The sequence below is a fragment of the Egretta garzetta genome, unplaced genomic scaffold (assembly GCF_000687185.1).
Source record: "Egretta garzetta isolate BGI_Z169 unplaced genomic scaffold, ASM68718v1 scaffold133, whole genome shotgun sequence".
Taxonomy (NCBI): Eukaryota; Metazoa; Chordata; class Aves; order Pelecaniformes; family Ardeidae; genus Egretta; species Egretta garzetta.
Window position 1 is genome coordinate 4,383,516 of NW_009259111.1, and position 22,218 is coordinate 4,405,733.

Below are 22,218 nucleotides of genomic sequence, written 5' to 3' on the forward strand. Positions count from 1 at the left end.
ATGAATCCCTTATCTCACACACTAATGACCTGAATAAAATTTATACCACATCCGCATTTTAAAGGTTCATTTCTCTGAAAGCTTTTTAAAGATCAAAGTTCCTTCAAGTTAGGACAGATACTCCCACTACTTAGGTCCACAACAATGAGTGATTCCAACAGCAGAAGAGAGGATATGGCACTAAAAAGGAAAGAAATTCAAAATAACATAGTCCCTCCTCCTGCACATGTGGTCTACTTTAGAAAAGCCCCAGAGTGTAAGGCTGAACAATGACTGAGTCATTCTCCAAACTCCTCCAGTCATGAAGTACTTACTAAAATACGTCTGGACAGGACTAAGCAAGCATGAAAGGATGCCATGGCCAGGTAAACCTGGATAGACTAGCCTTATGCACTGTATCTTCCCCTTCTACTGCGGGAGAGATATTCTATAGGCTGCCATAAACATAGCACGAGCAGAAAAGATCTGCAAAATTTGTCATAGAGGTTTTCCTCCTGTTTTACAATTCTTGCTAAAAACACTCAGCATATATCATGAGCCAAAATTTAACAAAAACTCATTTAAATCATACTATCCACAGGCCATCTAAATCTCTGTTTGCCAATACACTCACGGTATAGCTTACAAGGGGAATTTCAAATAAATACTGTGATAACTTACTTTGCCCTTAATGACAAACACTTGATATTTCTATTTTACAATTAATACCTTCAACCAAAATTAGTGACAGTTTAGCATCTTCCTGATACCTCTCTCTCCACATATGGCATGGACAACTATTTACTGCACCAACTGAAAGTTACTAAGAACAAAGAGGGGCAAAAGAGGGACAGTGACCAAACAACACAAATTACTCAAAAGATGTTGTTAGCAAGGTTCTGTGAAAAAACTTTGCACATGAATAATTCTGAACACTAGATACTAACCTTTCAGAATGCACCTTCAGTTCACATTGAACCTAGTCTCCTCCTTGACAACCTTCTTCAAGATTTTACCAGTCATGTAGAAGTAACCCCCAGCAGGGAGCAGTAGAAATAGGAGTGCAGAATTGCAAAGCCATATAGAAACACATACACACTCTAACTTTGTAAGTTTAAAAATAAAGCCAAAGAACAATGCCAACTCATGAAGCCAAAGAAAATGCCAACCTCTTCTAGCTATTTACATCTATCTAGAACTCAAATCCATATAATTTTGAAAATAAAATCCAGGATGCTTTAATGTTCAGTGAACTAAAAATTCATTAACATGCTAACAAAAGCTGATACTGTAAAGCAAGAAAAAACAAGACACTGTATAAGCCAGAGCCAGCCCACAGGTTTTGTTTATTCAGTTCTTGCTAAAGGAAGAACAATATGTATATATATATATACATGTATGTAAGAAACACGTTTGTGTTGCAAGACAGAACTAAACAGGAGGGGCTGACACACAGAGTAGGACGTAATGGAAAGGCTCCTGTTGTGCTGGTGAGCCATAGCTGCTGGAGACAAAATCCGCTGTGTCTCAAGAGAGCACACACAGAAGATCCACCATTTACTGAGATCTATCTTCTGGCAGAAAAATCTTTCCTGAGATTCAGTGGCAATTTGGCAGTTGAAAGAAAAATCTTCTATAGTGGCCCTGGTAAGATCCCACCCCCCTATCCTCTCCAAAGACGAGTTGTTGTAGGATTTGGCTGCTTAAGTCTCATTTGCAGAAACCTTCCATAAATAAACTGTAAATTTCAGTTCCTTGCTGCTTGAGGAAAGAATTCCCATCAAAACCCTGGGAACAGACAACAACATGATAAACTTCATAAGCTGCTGAGGAATAGGGCTCTTCTGGTCACTAGCTCAGGTTTTCTGGGTTTCCTTGCTTTTTCCTCTCCAGTATATTCTACTTCAGTTAATTCTTGATTTACTCTACTGGACTGACCATCTCCCTGATCTCATGAACAAAATAAGGTCCAAAATAAGTGAAGCAAGGCGATCTACTCACATGAAAATACACCTTCAAGCTCCACAGTACAAAGGCAGTACTAACATTTTCTCCAGGCCTGGATACCTGCCCAACCTCGGTCTCAACTGCCAAGACAAAGTAAGACACAGCATATTCTACCAGATCCCTCAATCAAAATGAGGATATTTAATCTAGGCAGCCCAATAGCACAAGGTCACAGAGGAGACAAAGGATCTTACTGTACCTTGCTAAGGGCAAGAAGGTTAAACTTTGATAAATATTGGGGAAGAAGGGTGTTGTACCCCAACTCCAGAACTGCACATTTCCAAAGTTAATCTTTGCAAGACTCTTCCCTTCCACTGAACGTTCCTTGCTGAGGACTGTCTGAACCTGTATACACCGGGCCTCACAAAACTCTCAAAGTTGGGGCTACAGAGACAGAGACTGAGCTATGCATGAACAAAAAGTAGGAAAAGTGATGTCAGGAATAGGGAAACAGAGCTTCCGTAAGTCACTTATGCTTTTCATTCTTGGCCATTTTTCCTAAGCACCTATAAAAGACTGATGCCATAGAATTTCCTCAACTCAGGATGAGGGAAATCAAGGTTTCTTCCCATCAGCAAAGAGTAAAGAGAACTCAAAACAATTGTACCTGTAGGCAAAGCAGGTTTGATGACCAAATTGCAACAACAGAAACCAATCTCATCAGAGCAGAATTCTGGATTACTGAAAGAAACAGTTTAAGACCATGTGAGGAATCTGGACATCTGCCTTCAAAGCTCTCAAAAGGACAGGATTAACCTAAAGAGGAGCTCCTTCCAGTGAGGACATTCCCTCCTCAAACAGAAAGACAAAGCTATCACAGGGCTGCCTAAACTGTAGTGTTTGAGAAAAAACAAAAATTTTTGTGCACCAGCTTATTAGCTTTACTGCGTTTTCCTCAAAGCTTTTGCATTAATGGGATGATTCATGACTGGAAAGTAACTTTCTGCCAAAGGAAAAAGATTCCTTTCATATAAATTACTTAACAAAATTCAACTCTCTGCCTTGATGTATTCACAGAAAATAAATAGTAAATTCCCACAAATTTCCAGAACACTTTATAGTTTATACACATGCATTTTGCAGAGCTTAAGTACTTACTTATCTATGTGTCTCTGTGGAAAAACATAAAATTAATCCAACTCAGAACATGAACTCAACACACCTAAGTTTAAGGTATGTCTTAAGGTATGTCTTATATACCTTGCAGGTTTGTCTTACAAACATCTTGAACTGACTTAAACACTGACTCCACACCTATAAATGTTACAAGAATCCATACAATGTGAAGTGAATGCTCAATTTTACTTCACATAGGTGCTCTCCCAGACACCTTTCAATTTTCAGAGCATCCACCGAGTGCAAACTTGCCACAGATTTCACCCCAAAACCTGAAAGAGCTAGTACATTCCCTGTCCCCCAGCAGGCCGTCAGCCAGGAACAGACTGCCCAAGTAACGTACTACACAGTTCCCATCAATCCCTACTTCAGCAGCTTGTACAAACTTTGTTTAAAAATAATTATCACAAAAGTTAAAACAGCAGCAAGAGATGGATTTGTGATAGAACAAGGAGCCAGCTTTGAAGACAATACAGAAAATAAGGCAATTTCCATATGCACCTAGAATCTTTAATCATGTTACTGCACACTGTTAATTACTCACAGATCCCATATTAGTTTCTGCAAAGCTTTAAATTCTGAATTTTGGTCTCTTTCTTTCTCTCCTCTTCCCATGCTCTACCCTTTGTAATCAGATGGAAGACCTTCAAGATAGGCCCTAAAGTTTTAAAATTTGCCAGCCAAAACCAGATGCATCTAAACCAAAAGTTCCATTATTGGTCAGATTGTGAGATGTGTACGTTGTAAACCAACCACATCACCAATGTAAACTAAGAAATGGATGACAACTGAAAACACATGCAATACATGCACTAAAAATGCATTTAATTACCTACTTATTCTCTCTCAAGCTTCACCGTTTTCAGGGGCCAAAGTTACATTCTGCTCATTCTAACTTGAGTGATTTTGGTACTTAATAGACCTTTCCACTTGGGTCCTGTAAGTGCTCCTAAAAAGCCCTGGAACAAATACATAAAGTGCAGCAAGGGCTTAATGCTGGCAACATTTTTCCTGTTAGATCCATTCATTATCTCAGCTCAGCCTTCACTTTGTTACCTGCAACCCAGCATCTTAAAAAAAAAAAAAAAAAAAAAAGAGGAAAAAAAAAAAGAAAAAACCTAACATCAGGTAAATGTCTTCTAGAGGCTACATTTCTGTCAAGCAAAAATTACTGGTCTTAACACTGGAGCATACAGGTGAAATTCAACAGCATACACTGGAATAACTCATATGATCTCCCCTGTGGCAACTATTTCTGCTTTAAAATCTATGCATCTTCAACTGACATTCTTTGTTGCTTTCTCTTTTCATGCACAACAATGACAGCATTTATTATGACAGCAAGGAACATAACAGGAAGGCTCTGAAGCATAAACTCCCATTGCTTCATAATGTTGAGCTACAGCATTGTAAGGAGGAGGTTGTTCACCACACACAGCAAAATCATAGAACCAAGATCATAGAAAAGCAAGTGAATTTACCAGATTTTAGTTAGAGTTTATTTAGCCTGAGGCAGATGGACAAAGACTTTTCCTTCTTAAACGCTCATTTTGCAGGTTCTGCTTCAAAGGGGTTCAGGGGTTCCTATCAATTCATAGTTTTTTTATTTAGCTAACTTCTAGTATTTTACTTGTTTTACCAAAATCCAGCATCCTACCAAATGAAATACAGCTCCCTCACATTACAAAGCACATCAGGGATTCCAGTTTCAACCAGACTGCTAGCTATAGTGGCTACAAAGAGGAAAGGAGAGTCCCCATAAAACAGATGCCTTATTGGTATCACAGATAAGCACTTAAAAAAAAAAAAAAAAAAAAAAAAAAAAAAAAAAAAAAAACCCTGTATTTGCTGTCCTAGGGAGCTGCTGAAAAATTCAAGGCAAAGAAAGCATGCTTTCCAGTATTAGGAAGGCTGCCGAGTCTTGATTCAAAAGAAAACTGGAAAGGACCTCTAGTGGGCTGAAACTGCACTGCTCGGGTGCCAGAGAGCAACGTCCTTCCAGTTCACCTCCCTGCAGTTACACCAACCATCTACTGCATCACTTACGAGCAAAGCCTAGGTAGCTTTACCTAGTGACTGGCATCAGAGAAAGCACGTACAAGTGCAATACAGCAGAAAGCCTCCTTTTCAGGCAAGCTAATGAGAAATATTCTCTTGGTCTGCTCTCAGTGTTTGGAGGGACAAATCATCATTTGCTTCAGAAAAAACAGGAGATGGGTTCTATTTTACCATGTAGGTCACTAACATGGTCAGACCACTTCAGAGTAGTTTTATGTGGCCTAAATGACATGACATCAGGGGATGTTCAAAGATGCATCAATTCAGATGCACATTTGGAATAAGGATTCAGAATATTGTTCAGACTATGTAAAGGCATTTTGTTCTTCCAAGACTTTTTAGCCATAGGGAGTTTTGCACAGGCAGCAGAAATACCATTTTAACTGCATTTTTAAGGTAACTCTTTCTGGGTGAAAGAGCTTGGAATTCTTTATCTGAGCTCAAACAAGGCCTAATTTCATGTGACGGTACATGAAAAATAGATTAGTGAACGTATTCAGGAGAATACTTAGATAAGAAAACAGGCCAGATTAAGAAAGCTTATTTATTAGGCATCCCAGTTAAAAAAAAAATAATAACTTGCTTTGAATTGAAGTTGATGATTCACCTCTAAGTCTTTAACAGACTTCTCTTGCTATATTTAGGTTTGCCTTCAAGTCAGATCGGTTCTATCATTTCCCAAAGTAGCCTAATTTACATCTTCAGCGTTACAAGCCACAACTTAGCACTCTTTTAAATGATCTAAGCAATAACCTCTCTTTCAGCAGTTACCCTCAAAGGGTTTGTATCAACTTGAGAATCACCACAAATTAAAGTTGACATTGTCAAGTAGAGCAATGTTAGACAGCTGCTTGTTATTATTCAAAAATATTATCACCTATACTGCAGCGATGCTCCTTGTGCCATTAAGCAAAGTGCTGGAAAGGAAGCAAGCCATTTTACAGAGTGGTTGCCTGAAGAGAATAATATTTGCACTTGGAGTCCAAGGCCAGAAGAATTCACCTGGTCTGTCCTTCACATAGAGCAATAACAGTACTGCCCTGCTATAATTGAAAAGCATGCCTGAAAGTCACTTGATACAAGCATTCATGCAGAAAATAATAACTAATCCAAAGACACTAACAAGTTCAAATCATCAGAGATGTGAGAAAAAAGCAACCAGGGTCTCTCAACCTTACTCTTTTTGGACCAACCATCATTGACTAGGACCATTGCTAGTATCAGAATAATATAACTTATTTTGAAGGAGTACTAGTGGTGCCGCAAAGCCTAATTGTTCGTCTCTCCTCTGTAGGAATCAGTAATCAAGGCAGAAAAAGAAGCAGTTGTCTCTTTGAAGGATTTAGTGAGTTATTTTACATTAAGATTGTGTACAATGGAAACAGTCCAAAAGACAACTCTGTGATTAAAAAGAATAAAAAATTGGAGATCATGAGGATCAGTTAAGGGTGAGGATGAAAACCACAACATCCTATGAAAACATTCCTTAGAATCATAGGATTATTACCATTGGAAAAAACCTTTAATATCATAGAGTCCAACCGTTAACCTAACACTGCCAAGTCTACCACTAAACCATGTCCCTAAGTGTTACATCTACCCACCTTGTAAATACCTCCAGGGATGGGGACTCAACCACTTCCCTGGGCAGCCTGTTCCAATTCTTTACAATCTTTCCAGTGAAGAAATTTTTTCTAATATTCAATCTAAACCTCCCCTGGCACAACTTGAGCCTGTTTCCCCTCGTTGTATCACTGGTTACTTGGAAGAAGAGACCCACACCCACCTTGCTACAGCCTCCTTTCAGGCAGTTGCAGAAAGTGATAAGGTCTCCCATCAGCCTCCTCTTCTCCAGGCTAAACAACCCCAGTTCCCTCAGCCGTTCCTCATAAGACTTGTGCTCCAGACCCCTCACCAACTTCACTGCCCTTCGCTGGACATGCTCCAGCAACTCAATGTCCTTCTTGCCCAAAAAGAGGGGCCCAAAACTGAACACAGTATTCAAGGTCCAGCCTCACCAGGGCCGTGTACAGGGGGACAATCACTTCCCTAGTCCTGCTGGTCACACTATTCCTGGTACAAGCCAGGATGCTATTGGCCTTCTTGGCCACTGCTGGCTCATATTTAGCCAGCTGTCAATCAACACCCACAGGTCCTTTCCTGCCATGCAGCTTTCCAGCCACTCTTCCCCAATCCTGTAGCATTGCATGGGGTTGTTGTGACCAAAGTGCCACAACACTGCACCTTGTTGAACCTCACACAATTGGCCTCAGCCCATTGATCCAGCCTGTCCAGATCTCTCTGTAGAGCCTTCCTACCCTTGAGCAGATCAACACTCCCACCCAGCTTGGTGTCATCTGCAAACTTACTGAGGGTGCACTCAATCCCCTTGTGCCAGTCATTGATAAAGATATTAAACAGAACTGGCCCCAGTAATGAGCCCTGGGGAACACCGCTTGTAACCGGCCTCCAACTGGATTTAACTCCATTCACCACAACTCTTTGGGCCCAGCCAGCCAGCCAGTTTTTTACCCAGAGAAGAATATATCTGTCCAAGCCACGAGCAACCAGTTTCTCCAGGAGAACGCTGTGGGAAACTGTGTCAAAGGCTTTACTAAAGTCCAGGTAGACAACATCCACAGCCTTTCCCTCAACCACTAAGCAGGTCACCTTGTCATAGAAGATCAGGTTGGTCAAGCAGGACCTGTCTTTCGTAACCCCACGCTGACTGTGCCTGATCACCTGGTTGTCCTGTACATGCCACATAATGGCACTCAAGACAATCTGCTCCATAACCTTCCCCGAACCTTAATGCCTCTAAGTCAAGCAATCAATTTCTCAGCAATTAACTTCTTGAATCTCAACTGCTTTACAACAGAAACAACAGCAAATGAAGAGAGAATTGACAAAACTCTGAAATTACAAGAAACAGGACTTTCAGAACAGTTGCTGAATGAGATAGAATATAACAGATGAAAGAACTGCACCTGAAGTCGCTTCAATACCCGCATCTAAAAATCACCTGCAAGGACAGAGTAGGGAAGAAATTAAGAAAAGTTGTGTGTTTTGCTTTAGGTTACAATGCAAAATTTTGCAATAGCATGAAGAAAAAAAACCCAAGTCTTTTAAAACAGGCTAGTTTACATAAGAGGGAAAGCTTAATACAGAAGAAAATACTTATGCTGTGTTCCTTCCCTTCTGATAACAAAGTTGGTAACTTACTTGGACTCACTTTAAAAGTGTCAGGCCACTGCATCCACGAAACTGCCCACTATTCCTCCAGATGGTTGCTTTTAACAACATCACTGTCTCATTTACATTTCACTATTCCATTAGTTCTGCAGTCAAGCACTGCTCATCTGACAGATAAAGATCAAAATGCCATTTTGAAATGGTAGAATCTGTCAATTTACAGATGAACAGTGTCCAGCTTTTATCCACCCAGTTCCTTCCTGTGTCTTTCCAACGAGAAAAGTTTTAATTTACTGTCAAGACAGCTGCAATTATGAATGTTTCATTATTACTACTCTAACCAAGATTAATGTTCTGGCGAGGGGAAAAAAAAATCAAACAGAACTCTAAGTATTTGTAATGGCCTCTTAAAATTCCACTACCTTCTGTGGAAAACACAACACTAGACTTCAGATAGAATCATAGAATGCTTTGGGTTGCAAAGGACCTTTAGAGGTTATTTAGTCCAACCCCACTGCAGTGAGCAGGGACATCTTTAACTAGATCAGGTTGCTCAGAGCCCCATCCAAACTGGCTCTGAATGTTTCTAGGGACTGGGCCTCCACTACCTCTCTGGGCAGCCCATTCCAGTGTTTCATCACCCTCACTGTAAAAAATTTCTTCCTTATATCCAGTCTAAATCTACCCTCCTTTAGTTGAAAGCCATCACCCCTTGTCCTGTCACAGCAGGCCTTTTTAGAAAGATTGTCCCCATAAATAAGATACAGTAACATAAATGTTAAACTATTAAATTTTGCATCATGGTCAAAGTTTTAATTAGAAAAAACTTAACCATTCTTTCATGCACCAAAATCTCTATACACTGCAATGTCTTTCCAAAGTATGTTCCTATCTTTCATAATGAACAGAGAGAAGCACCGTGCTATAATATCCCTTCCTTCCATTTTCCCATATCCAAAAAATCACTCTATTTTGCTTCCTTTCCACTAACTGTGGTACTCTCCACAGTAAAGTGAGGAGGAGTTGTTTATATCGTGGTTTCTAAAGTGGAGTGCATGCAGTCCAGGAAGTGCGCAAGACAATCCATTGGGGTACAGGAAGAAAATAATAATGTTATTAATATTTTAATTTATTAATAAATTATTAATGGGTTTAATTTGGCTAATAAAATAGTATTTTAAGTAATGTTCATTTCATCTGTATCTCATCCTTTCTAAAATTTCTATTGTGTATGTTTTACAGTTTGCATAACATTACAGTAGTGCATGTCTATAATTTTATACATATATTGGGGGTGCGTGCTTAAAAAAAAGATTTACTGATGGGGTGCACAATCAATAAAGTTTGGAGACCACTGGTTTGTGTGACTTCAACACCAAGAAACTGTAGCAGCATTTCCTCCTTTGCTAGACGGAGGTAAAAACAATGGAGGAAGAACTTCATGCAGGGAAAAGTTTTCAAGTGGGCTGCATTTTTCAGTTACTTAGCTGCAAGTTTAATCACAGGCAGTGAATAATTTTTCAGAAACAGTTAAGTACTTAGCTCACACTGTATCTAGTAGTTGAGCAACCCTTGAAAATCCTATGAGATTCTGATTAGTATCTAGAGGCTGCCAAAGGCCATTCAAAATCCTACTCTGGATGATTTAGGTTCAGGTCCATTGACTTTCAAAGAGATTTAAAATTCTAAATACACAAAATTCAGTTTCAGGAATAACTTATGCCACTGCATTGCTTGGCCAGTTTTCTAACGCAGATGCAAAAGGCCAGCCTATTTTTATTTAAATTCCTTTCACACATTCACAAAAAACCTATACCTGCTAGTCACTCGACATTCTTTTTTTCTTCTTAAAATCACCTACTAAAATATTCATTTAATTTCTGTAATAGCTATGCATAAGTATTAACTGAGTGAAACATTAAAGTTACTAAAACTTTGAGGATGTTCTACTTAGTGGGTATGCATTATTAAGAAATAGTGAAGCAAGGCAAACCATGTTGACGAGACCCTGTTTTTAAAAATAAAGTTATCTTGACTAATGTCTTTTTTCTACCATTTCTGTTCCGTGAGAATGACACTAAGCACTGTATTCAAGAATTATACATTTTGAGATAAATTCCTTTGCTCCACCTGAAAAGTTTCCAAGCAGCACATAGCATTGATTACATCTCTGAAAATTTCAACATAGCATCCCCTAAAAACCAGAATTTAATAATTTCTTTTAAATAGCTAATAGAGCAGCTAGAGTAATGTAGGTTTTTTACGTGACATTTCTCTCATGTACTTTGATGGCAAACAATGAATGCTATGAAAAAGAACATTTAACTGATTTGCTTTTCTAGTCATGCATCGCATCCCTCCAAATTCTAGCACCAAGAATTTACAGTTTATGGTAATTAAAACAGACGCGTTTCTCACAGAGCAAGGGACATTACTGCGTGGGTGTTTCAGGATTTACTGCATCAATTTAATAGAACACTTCAGCACACGCTGACCTTTAGGCATGCGAGTACTCCATCTAAATAAAACTACCCATGCTGAAGGCTAAGCACTCCTTGAACCAATATCCATAATTACAGAACCCAGGAAATATCAATAACAGATCTGCTGCCCCTTCTGCAGTTTTCCTAACAAACAGTTTGTGTGTGCTGACAGACCAGCAGGTTCTTCACTCTCCAATGTGACTCCAGGAAAAACGCTTTTATCTGCTGTTCATTTCCTCACCTGGCAGTTTACACAGGGCAAAAGCAGAAATGTACATATGCTACCCCTGCTAATATAACTCTGTCTATTCTGTTTGTTCTATGGAAGACTTTCATCCTCCTGTCTTAACTATCACACCACACGGTGTGCAACAGGAGAAGCAAATAGCACAAACTGTTCACATGTGAACACCACAAAATAGTTTCAGATGTCTGTCTTACCTTTGCATCTCATCTACCTTCCTCTCCTGCCTTTGCATTTCACAACAGAGCAACAATACAAATGCATTCAAATTACCTTCATCAGATCAACCATCCTTTTACGCGTGAATATCATTACTACATAACCTTCCTCTTATCTCTTCCTAGGGAAGAATCAAATCTACAGCCCTCTGCATGTGGCAAGCTTTCACACTGTCCTGACTGGAAAGGTTCCCAGGAAGGTACAGCTTCAATATTAAAATATTCTTTCATTCCATCTTCAGGGGGTGATCTTCAAGCCTAATGATGCCTCTTTTTACAGATCTTTTCTAAATATTCTCGGGGTTTGACCACAGACACACATACAAGCCAGCTTATTTTAGTTTACTGACTTTCTTCTGAACACATGATTTTATTTGTCCTTAAAACACTTTACTGAAGAAGAGCAGCACAAAAAGCTAGGCTCACTCTTGAAGTACAGAAAGGTTAGTACAGTTGTGCAAAGCCGTGTAATTTATTTCACTTACTGCAGTAAGACCATGTCTTCTCAAATGGGATGGCAGAAGCAGAGGGTTCTCAGCTATGCCTGTTCTGAAGACCCTCAGCGAACACTCAGGTAACCTGGGAACAGTACATATCTATGCCCCCACGGCTTTCAGACAGACACTTGCTCAGGATTATCTTCCCCCCTCCCCAATTCCTATGCCCTAAATGAGAGTTTTGCCCATATCTTCCTGCCAAGTAGAGTCACATATCTTGGAAGCTGCAGCCATATTTTCCTACCTCTCTATTTTCTGAAGCAAGTTTTCCACCAAATTTTCTTCTCTCCAAAGATGATGATGTAACTCACCCAGAAGAATGATCTTTAGAATTTCATGTATATCCTGGTATACCAGTAACCTGATGAGGCAGAAAGGCTGCATCCCTCTCGTGTGTACATGCAGGTGCTACTGCATTTATGAAGATGCTAGGCCCTCCAATCTATAAGTGCAATAATACTTCAGGGACAGAAGCCAAAGGATGTCTGCCCTTATCATTTTCAAGAGACAACCACTGCTCAGCTGGAACTGCAAAACTCTGCATCTAACCAGTATGAGTGAGAAAGAACACCTGTTTGCAAGCAATAAAGACAATTTACTGTTTTGGTGCCATACGTGGCTGCTTTTTAGATAACCTACCTGTTTGTGCCACCAAGTGGGTCCAGCCACTCCAAACTGCTCCAATCTTGTCATGTGAGAAAAAATGAGTCTCAATCTTCTTGGGCTCAACAAGAAAGATCTCTTTGCTCACTAGCTGCCCGTGTTTGTTGCTACCCCAGACATACAGGTGTCCTTCATCTACAATAGAAAGAGAAGTAAAATTTGTTGAAAGTGATATCACCACCAGATACAGGCTTTGTCTCAACTCAGTGATGCTGAGGAACGAACAATGTTTCATTCAATTTGTGTTTTCACTGTATGCTTTTTCCTACCACTCTTTACCACATAGGCGCACACTGTAACTAGGATAGCAGAAATATTTGCAAGAGCTTTAACAAGACAGCTTGTTTTCTGAGGGCTACACTAACTCCCTGAAACAACCAGGGCTTTCAAGTCAAACTGCCTAGATCTTATTTCTACTATGAGCCTCTCAAAGACAACTGAAAGATGTTTGTAGCAAAAAAAAAAAAAAAAATCAAAAGCATCCTGGGGACACTCACTGAGCAGTCCTCTCAGTCTGCTCTTTTCTTGCAGGCCAGCTTTTACCTCCACCCCAAAGCTTTGATTCAGTCCAGTAAATAACTTTCTGAACTGAAGCAAATAACTTAACTCCCCTCCAGTATCTGGGACTCTTCAAAGCCTGGCTGGCTGCTCCTGCTCTATGTTACAGTCTCTCAGCCTCTGTACAAGAGCTACAGGCTCCTGGTTCTGCTCATAACTCTCCTGGCCTTCTTCAGCTTGAGCAAATTCAGCAAATCCCCCAAAGCAGGGACAGTCAAATGCTCTTTGCCTCACCTGCTCAGTCACTTCCTGAATTAATGTGACACACAGCTATGAACATACAACTAAAGCAGGTACCACTCATCAGAAGGCAAAATTAAAATATTATCATGCCTCAAAACAATGCTAGACAACTAGTGAGAGACTTCTGTAAGTAATTACTTATCTTCCCCCACCCCTTTTCTAGAATAAGCATTTCTGCAAGTGCACACTGCAAAATTCCACCCACAGGGATAATTATATTTACAGAAACATCCACGTTGCTTCATATGTGAGTTGGAGTTGCTCACAGCCTAACGACCAATTGACAGTAACAAGATGACAGTTCAGGTGAGTCCTTCTGCAGTGCAGATATTACATATCATTAGTTCAACCTTTTCAGCACAAAATGATTCTGCCCAGGTTCTAGGCCTCTGTGTTAAAAACATATAATTCACAAGAAACATTTAACAGAACATGAGCTGTGTCAGGCCTCTTGACATGCTTTGCCACCCTGTACAAGCTGCAAACATAAGAAGTAAGTCTTGCACACATAAAGTACATGGTCATGGGCCCAGAAAGACTGGAAGCCATATCATTTGCAACGTGGAATTGTTCAGAGCACACATCCACAACACTGAAGGCTTCTGGAAGTCTCAGGTCAGCACTGAACTCTTCAGAAGCAGCATTACAGAAGTAAATCTTTCAGAGAAAAATAAATAAAGCCAATACTTGTCAAGTTACACATTACTGACAGTCATCTGCAGGACTTCCCACATTCCTCAATAAAACAACACAACTGAAATGAAAAGGAAAAACAAATCAACCAATTGCTTCATGTGAATTCTCCACTAAAATTGATAAATTCCTTCCCACAGTAAAGCACATACACCTTCTGGAGAGAAAAAAAAGAAGTAATAGAAACAGCTTGTTTCAACAAAGAAAAACATTATGGCCATTCATGTTTCCACAGTTAACATGCACCGCTTCTGTCACCTCCTTTTTTTCTTCCAGAAGGCGCACTTCCTTTATCCCAGGAAATGCCATGTGCTCAACCCTCATCTCATTTCTCAAGTATGTTTTAACAAAAGCTTAGACACCAAGACTTAGCACCATATTCCCATCACTGGAGATTTCAGGGCCGCTTGTATACAGGTAGGCTATGAACCTTTTTTTAAAGGAACCACCATTCATGTTTGCAACAACCCTGCCTGTGTCAAAAACCTGCCTGACTGCAGGTGTTTGGTATCCTACCAGCAGGTGGTTCATGAGACAAAGCCAAAGAAAACTGCATCACAGTGTGAGAGATTCCTAGAAAAAAAATCCCCATTTAAATACTACACCCTGAAGTAGTATCTTTACTATATCATGTATCTTTAAAATACAAAGTATTTTAAGTAATAACAAGTATCTTACAGAATGAAGGGCAGCAATAGCATCACATTAACAAAGTGCCAAAGATTTTAGTAATCTTGGTCCCCCTGCTGCCAAATAGACTGCTCTCTTAATTAAAAAGCAAAAGCATGACAGAATAATCTGTTCGCTCTCTAAATACAGAGTGCTAATTAGCTAAAGTAGATTCTGTTTGTCCTTATAGTTCTTTTTCACTAATCGCACATACTCTTTGCATCTCAGAATTCAATATAATTTACATCTTGTAACATCTCCCCATACAACTAAATCTCTGTAGATCTGCATAAGCAAATATTCCAGTGCTCCATTTAATGATGACAGAGGTACCAGATGGCTGCATATTGCTAAGAACCTGCTCCTATAAGGTTTGGCAAAGACTTGTCTTCATAAGGTTCAATATATTCTCCACACTTCAAAACTGCATGATTACAGCATGAAAAGCTATTCTGTTACCCCTTCTCCCAATCTGCCAAGAAAAAAAAAAAAAATCTTCATTAGACTTTTATTACTGGATACTTAATACCCCAGCATGGGAGCACTGCCTAAAGATTAAAGAACAAATGTCAGACATTACGGAAGTGCCTAAGCGATTAAAGCAACTTCCTACTGCTTTAAATAAGCCTTGTGCTCTTACAGTACCTCACACAGATCTACACACTGTTACATTAGAGCCACCCCAAGATAGCTCCAGACCATCTCACGTCCCTGCACAACATAACCCCATGCAAAGGCATTAGCTCACATAGCAGGATAGCCACAGCTATCTTTCTTTGGACAACCACCTAACATACCCTTTCTCCATGGACAAAGGACAAAGGGTTGCACTGGTTCCAGCACTCACCCATCCAGAGTTACCCAATGCAGCACCACCCTGCAGCTCCACAGGCTTACCCAACCACATGCTTCCACAAATCCTTTCAGAGTTTCTAACCAAGTAAAGAGCCCAGACCCTTACTTAGTCATAAGGGCTAAGTCACACCTCACCCCAAGAAAAAAAACCACACAGAATTCAGAGAATTCAAAACATGAATCCAGCTCTTAAAAAAAATGAAAGTTCTCAGAATCCAAAACTACTATACAACAATTAACCAGCACTAACAAGGCCAGAACAAATTTTACCCGTCTAACCAAAATTGACAAACATTTCCAAAGCACAAAAAATTTTATAGGCTAAGACAAGGACTTTCACTTCTATACCGAAGAAGGCCTACCTGTGAGTGACACCGAATGATAGGAGCTTGCAGCAACTCTCTTCACCTTTACATCTTCCAGGCCTAGAGAAAAGTTAGTCTCATAAAATCTGTACAGCAGATATCATTTTATGCATAGACATAAAACAGAGCTGTATCAACTGTAACGGGATTATGATGAATTTAACAAAAGCCTCTGCTTTTGGGCCACAGACATTGCAAGACTCACTATAATTGTCACACATAGATTATGACTTCGTACGCCCATTCTATCCTTCAGATACTCCACTACATGTTTGCAATACTTAGTGGCTTTATAATAAAAGGTGTTACATGTTACTGCAAATTATATTTCTGCTCTGTCCACCTTTACAAAGGAAACTGATTCCTGGATTACCTGTTACTTCACAAGGCTCCTTTGCTGTCAAGAACAGGGGAAGGGTTTTTCCTTGGTTTGCACGCTTTGCTCGAGATGCCATGCCAGTTCCCCACTGAAACACCAAACCACTCTCTTTCCAGAGTAAACACACACAAAAGAGATTAAAGCACATCAACCACCAACAAAACCACTTAACTCATTGATTAATTTTAAAGGTATATTCACTTCATTTTAATCGATTCAAATCACACTTTCAAATACCTTTATACCAAAAACATACTTTATAAACATACAGATAATCCTGGTGAAGTCATCAAGCAACAAACAGTTGCGGTCTCATTTATATAGGTAAGAAAATTAAGAAGATACTAAGCAACCCATCTCTGCTCTCTGAGGCCTCTATCAGGACATCATTGAGTAACAGAAGCTGTAGAAGCTGTAGCACCTCAGAAACAGACACAATTTATTTATTATTATAAGTTCATTTTACTTTATCTGCCCTTTCCTTATCTTCATGCTAATTTGTTTGTGCAGTCCAGCACACTGAGGGAGGGAAGACACTTGCCTTCTCAGGACCCTTCAGAGACTTGACCTAGCCCTGAATCAAGATGCCCACTGAGCGCAGAGCTCAGGAAAGCTTAATTCCTGGTATTCATACAAGCACCAGAGATCCCACTCTTGTTCCAAGCTTCTGTTTTGCATCTTCAGCTAGACTCCACTGCGTGGAACCCATACAAAAGTTTATGTAAAATTAAAGCAAAATAAGAGCATGTGTAGTTTGTTGTTCCTCAATTATAAAAAAAGTAAATAGAAGCTAAAAGAAATTTAGTTTTCTTCTCCTCCCCTCCCCCCCCACTCTCCAAGCCATTAAAACTCCATTTCATTTGTTACTGAAATGATACAAGAATGATGACATATTTACCTGTAGCAGCAAGGGCATGTCTCAGTCCTGCAGCAACATCCACCACCTTCTCTTTGAGAGACTACTCAAGTAAAAGAAAAACATATTTTAGTTGCTTTTTACATTTAGTGTCTCTAAAAGCAGAATATGCCAAACACAGAAGTGGAACACTATGAAAATAGTTCTTGCAATTCCAGCCTGCATGTCACAATGTCTACCAAGATTCTGTATTACAAAAGAAGTAAGTTTCAGCCAATAAAAATTAGTGGGAACATCTTCAAAAAAAAAAAAAAAAAAAAAAATCAAGCAAAGCAACTGGATGTACAGTTTTGTGGCAATAAATAAAAAGCCACAGTCAATATCCTCACATGAAAAAAGGAACCTTTTTGGCGATACGGATATGTTATGTCTTAATTTTAACTCAGCGTTCCTCAAGAATTACACTAAAACCTCTGCAGAAAATACCAGTCAGAAGCAGTAATAAGTCCTGTCAAGCTGCTCCGTCTTACCAAGTCCTCTGATCACAAACAATACGGTTGATAGTATCACCTACACAGTGAAGATCATGCAAGAGTATATCAAGTCACACTTGCAGAAAATGAATGACTTCAGTTTGCACAAGGTACGTCAATTCTGGCACTTCTCCACTCCTGAGTACTCTGCAAATCTATTATTCTTCTCACAGATGCAACACTATTTAAAATAGATGGCATCAAGCCCAAGCATTCAACAGGATACAAACCAAAAGAGAAAATATTCCAGATAAATGAATGGTCCACATGGCCAGGGAGGACACAGATTCAGATTAACATTGTAAATACTACCATTTTCAAGGCACCATACTGGAATGATGCTCCCAGGAAATGTCAAGAATACAGAAACATCATGTGAGTTAACCCCTATTCACTAGGAGTTACCTAGGGGATCAGCTGTCCTTCCTCTCCTACATTAAAAGAAGCAAAGGAGTATCTGGCATGAGCCACGAGGCTAAATTTCTTGGCTGAGAATCCTTTCTGCTCTGAAGTTACTGCTTTCATTAGACATGAGAGGTCATGTGGATGGAAAAAGAGTTTCATTAGTGTTCTCCAAATAAGAAACTACAGTGTAAATTGGGGATTAATTAGAATTCCTGCAAGAAATTTATTTAAACTGTTAGGCTTATAGCCAACAACAGGAAAGCTTTTCTGATGTTATAGAAGTTTCAGTACCTACTACTTAAAACATTGTAAAGCAATTAATTTGAAGCTACATCTTGAGCTCCCTACTCACACTCAGCAGTGCTTCACCTACAAACATCGCCATAGACTCCCACACGACTTACAGGAACAACATGAGCTATGTTGTCAAAGTCCAGCATTTAGTATTTACAATTGAAGATACTCGACAACAGAGAAACTGTGATCTAACTTTCCATTCTATTTCCTTGGAAGTGGATATTGTTTGGTAAATACTGGAGGTTAGATAAAGAAGCGAGTCAATGTACTTCTCAGTTCTTTTACATGCAAAAGTAAAAATTATTTTAATCTCAAAAGTGATAAAATTAAAATTTATTCTCTCCGGTCTTTCTCACACTTCTATTATTTTGGAGGTGACAGAGCTTATTTTTATCTAACTGTTTTTACAGTCAAGAAATAATACTACAGTCTTCATTTGGGGGGAAGAAACTGACAGTTATAAATACATTTAAAAAAACCAACATGCACTTAAAAACCAGAACTGCTACACAAGAAGCACAGGAGCAATAGATCAAAAGAATCGGCACACTAACTTTGTTGAACTCCATCATGCAGTTTGTTTTTTTCAGGGGTGGATTATTGTTGGCTCATTTTGTTTTGCTTTGAGCTGTTAAGCAAAAGCCTCCAACAAAGTACAGTGAAGACACATATCCTTCATGTAGCAAAACATATCTAGTATCTTGCAAACCTGAAGCAAAACTTCAGCTGGAGTAAATTTGCAGAGTTTCACCACCTTCGGTATCATTTCACATCATCATCTGAGCATCAGACTCATTCTGCAGATGTTATCAAAATGCATTATAAAACATTATAATCCCTAACGAAAGACACAGCTTTCTGTTAGAAGTGGGCAACTTCTTTGTACAACAAGAAAAGCAGCCTTAGCTTCTCATTTCTGGGTCAATGACCATCTTCGGTCCTTTACTTTGTAAGTTTACTGTAACAGATAGACTACAAAAAATAGACTCTGGCTTAAAGCCCACTGAGGTTGGACAACCTTTCTAAGTTGCTGGAAGCAACATAAAGCACAGAGCTCTGAAGCGCAATTCCTTTTAAATCTTTACCTCGATCTTTTGCGGAATCAAGCACGGACTTGACATCTGTGGAACGCCTAATTGTCCAAAAGAGTTAGACCCACAGGACAGAACTAGACCAGATCCTGCAAAATGAAGTGTTAGAGCCCAATCAGTAAATCTGTGAGCAAAAGCAAAGCACTGTAACATTTCAACAAGCAAAACATCACAGCCAAGTAGCTCAGAAAAGGACCTAACGTCCCATTCCAAAGGCCCTAAGGCCACAGGCTTCTGGTCTTACACATCATGTTCAGTAAAGGTCTGAAGTTCAATTGGATACAAGGAACATGGAGGAAATCAGTTTGCAAAGCAAGTAGCTAAAACCTGTAGGTGCCTGTGTATCGCACAAGCAATAGCAATGTGCAACTTCCGGTGTATTCTCTACATCAACGTATTTCTCCAGCTCTTACAGAGACAGATTTACCTACTAATATGATTGTAAAATCCCAGCCACAGGCAACTTGTTTTACACAGAAGCCAGACAGGGCAGTGCACAAAGTAAAATGCAGTACATCCTTGGTGTGATTCAGTCCCAACTGCCCGTCTTTGTTACAGCCACATACAAAGAGTTCTCCTGCACCTGGAAGAGAAGATAAAACAAAATGAAAAAATCATGTTCCACTTCACAGACTAAAAAGACAAGCACACGTGCCATGAGATCTTGTGACAAATAACGACAGTGATTACATGTCATTTTAGGCACTGCAGTCAAGCAAAAAGAAAGAGAAACAGTTACTTCTGATGCATCAGAAATACCTCTGAATAAGCACAGCTATGGAGAGTTGAGTTTGTCAAGGGAGACAATCCATACGGTACAACAGGAACCTCCTACTAAGATCTGTGATGAAGTTTTTCATCCCCTTCACAACTGCCTGTATCCCTTCTTTCCCATAATTAGCTACACCTTATAGCAGAACCTTTCAAAGACCAGATGTTATCTTCTGCTCCTTACCTTAAAGCTTCCTAAGACTGAACAGCCTCCCACTTGACTCCTCTCTCATACCCCCCAATATCCTGTATACAGAAAAATTACCTGCTTTGTATGAAAAGCTGTTATATGAAACAGGTTAAGAAACAGTCCTCACATAGCCACAAAGCAACCACAGCAGATACAAAAACCAGGAATTTCCCCAATTCCCTCAAAATATTGAGTTAATTGGCATGGGAGAAACCTGTTTTGCAACTAAGAACTGGTACTTGCTCAGAAACAGAAGCCACAGATAGGTGGCAGCACCAAATCAGCAGGGAAACAGAGAAACACAAAAAAAAAATTGTGTTTAGAAGACATACACTCCTTGCAAGTGCAATGTTTTTACCAGTGATAACTGCAGAATGTCCCCCTCCTCCAGTAATGCTTTTAATGTCTTGACATTTGCAGGAAACATCTTTCAGTGACTGAGGTACCAGCACATCCTCTTTATGACCAAGACCAAGTTGTCCATAGCTGTTTGCACCCTTCAAATACACACAGAAAAACAACACATTTTTTAAAAAAGTTAACAAAAAGATACACATCTGCCTCTAAGAGCAAACAGGCTTATCAGGCACATGTCACAGATTAACCTGCCAGTATTTTCTCCTGAAAATCCCCCAAAATGGCAATCTTCATTGTAACTGCTGTCACACGGGACCCCCAGAATTAAAGACCAGGGCTGTCCTAAATTTGCTGTCATTAAGACTGCCCTTGCAATCCCAGTATTTTAAGAAACATATTGGAATATATCCTGGTAAGACTTTAACTGCAAGCTAGCAGTTACTAAGGAGGAAAGCTTCACTATCAGGATGATTACCACATGTTTAATTTTAATGTGAATGATTCCCACTCATCACTAAGATCTTATTCACGCCAATGCCTTCTGACAGCCCACCTCCAAAACAAGACCAGAAAGACATGCTACCTTATTCTGGAACCTAAACAATTAAAGCAGAAACACTTATCCCTCATTAACGAAGTCTTTTAACTTAAAGTGTCAGAATTAAAATATACCAATTACAATTATTATAAATTTGTAAGTACAGAATTATAGCCACTAAACAAAATCATAGAAAGCAACCACTGACAATGTGGTAACATGTCAGGAAACTTCTCAGGCAATTTAAGCTCTGTTAAATGTCCAACAGCTTGAACAGCAACTCACAAAGGTGGGATCAGGAACTTTCCTAGACCACACATTGCAGTAACAGCAACACTCAACACCCACACTGCACCCAGCTGGTGATCCCCAGGGGGGACTTTCTCTACCTCACCTGTGCTCCCCTTGTCTATCTGCTCTCCCTTTACCACCCTGCAGCACCTGGTGTATCTTAAAAGGACATATTTAGCAATAAACATTTTGTACCTACAGAAATAACAGCATTTCAGTGAAAAGCATCTGGCTGCTCGCCTCAGCCCATAGCTAACAGGTGGATGAGATGTCGGGATTCCAGCTCAACAGGCAGACCAAGTTGTCTCACAGCCACTGCTACTGGCAGACAGTTTTAGAGCGCGTTACTACTTAGCAGGCATAATTCTTTTTACAAGGCTTGTCACAAGCTCTCATTTTAGCCCGTAACTTGCAATGAATTTACAAGTCTTCAAAAACAGGCAAGCAAAGTTGCAGAAAGAAAACAGGTGCCTGAGGAACCGCAAGCCACACACAAGTCTCTATCCACACGCTCACATGCCTATCTCCATTTACCCTTCCAAGGCTGGTAGGTTATCCCCAAACATGACCACTGCAGAGCAAAACGAGCTAAGGAGGAAAAGAGATACCCATTTAATAGCTCTTAGACCACCTTTGCTCATCAGGTAAAAATCACAGGTTCTGATGAATC

The 22,218-nt window shown here is 39.6% G+C and overlaps 1 protein-coding gene across 1 annotated transcript in view; it reads right to left on the minus strand.

Annotated features, from left to right (window-relative positions):
- Positions 1-21,297, minus strand: part of SERGEF (secretion regulating guanine nucleotide exchange factor) — a 161,269-nt gene extending 139,972 nt beyond the window's left edge. Inside the window, 8 exon segments of the mRNA XM_009635386.2 lie at positions 12,434-12,592; positions 15,838-15,900; positions 16,214-16,327; positions 17,118-17,178; positions 19,396-19,490; positions 19,829-19,984; positions 20,721-20,859; positions 21,250-21,297. Coding sequence (XP_009633681.2) covers positions 12,434-12,592; positions 15,838-15,900; positions 16,214-16,327; positions 17,118-17,178; positions 19,396-19,490; positions 19,829-19,984; positions 20,721-20,859; positions 21,250-21,297 — 835 coding nt within the window.
- Positions 21,298-22,218: the final 921 nt, after the last annotated feature.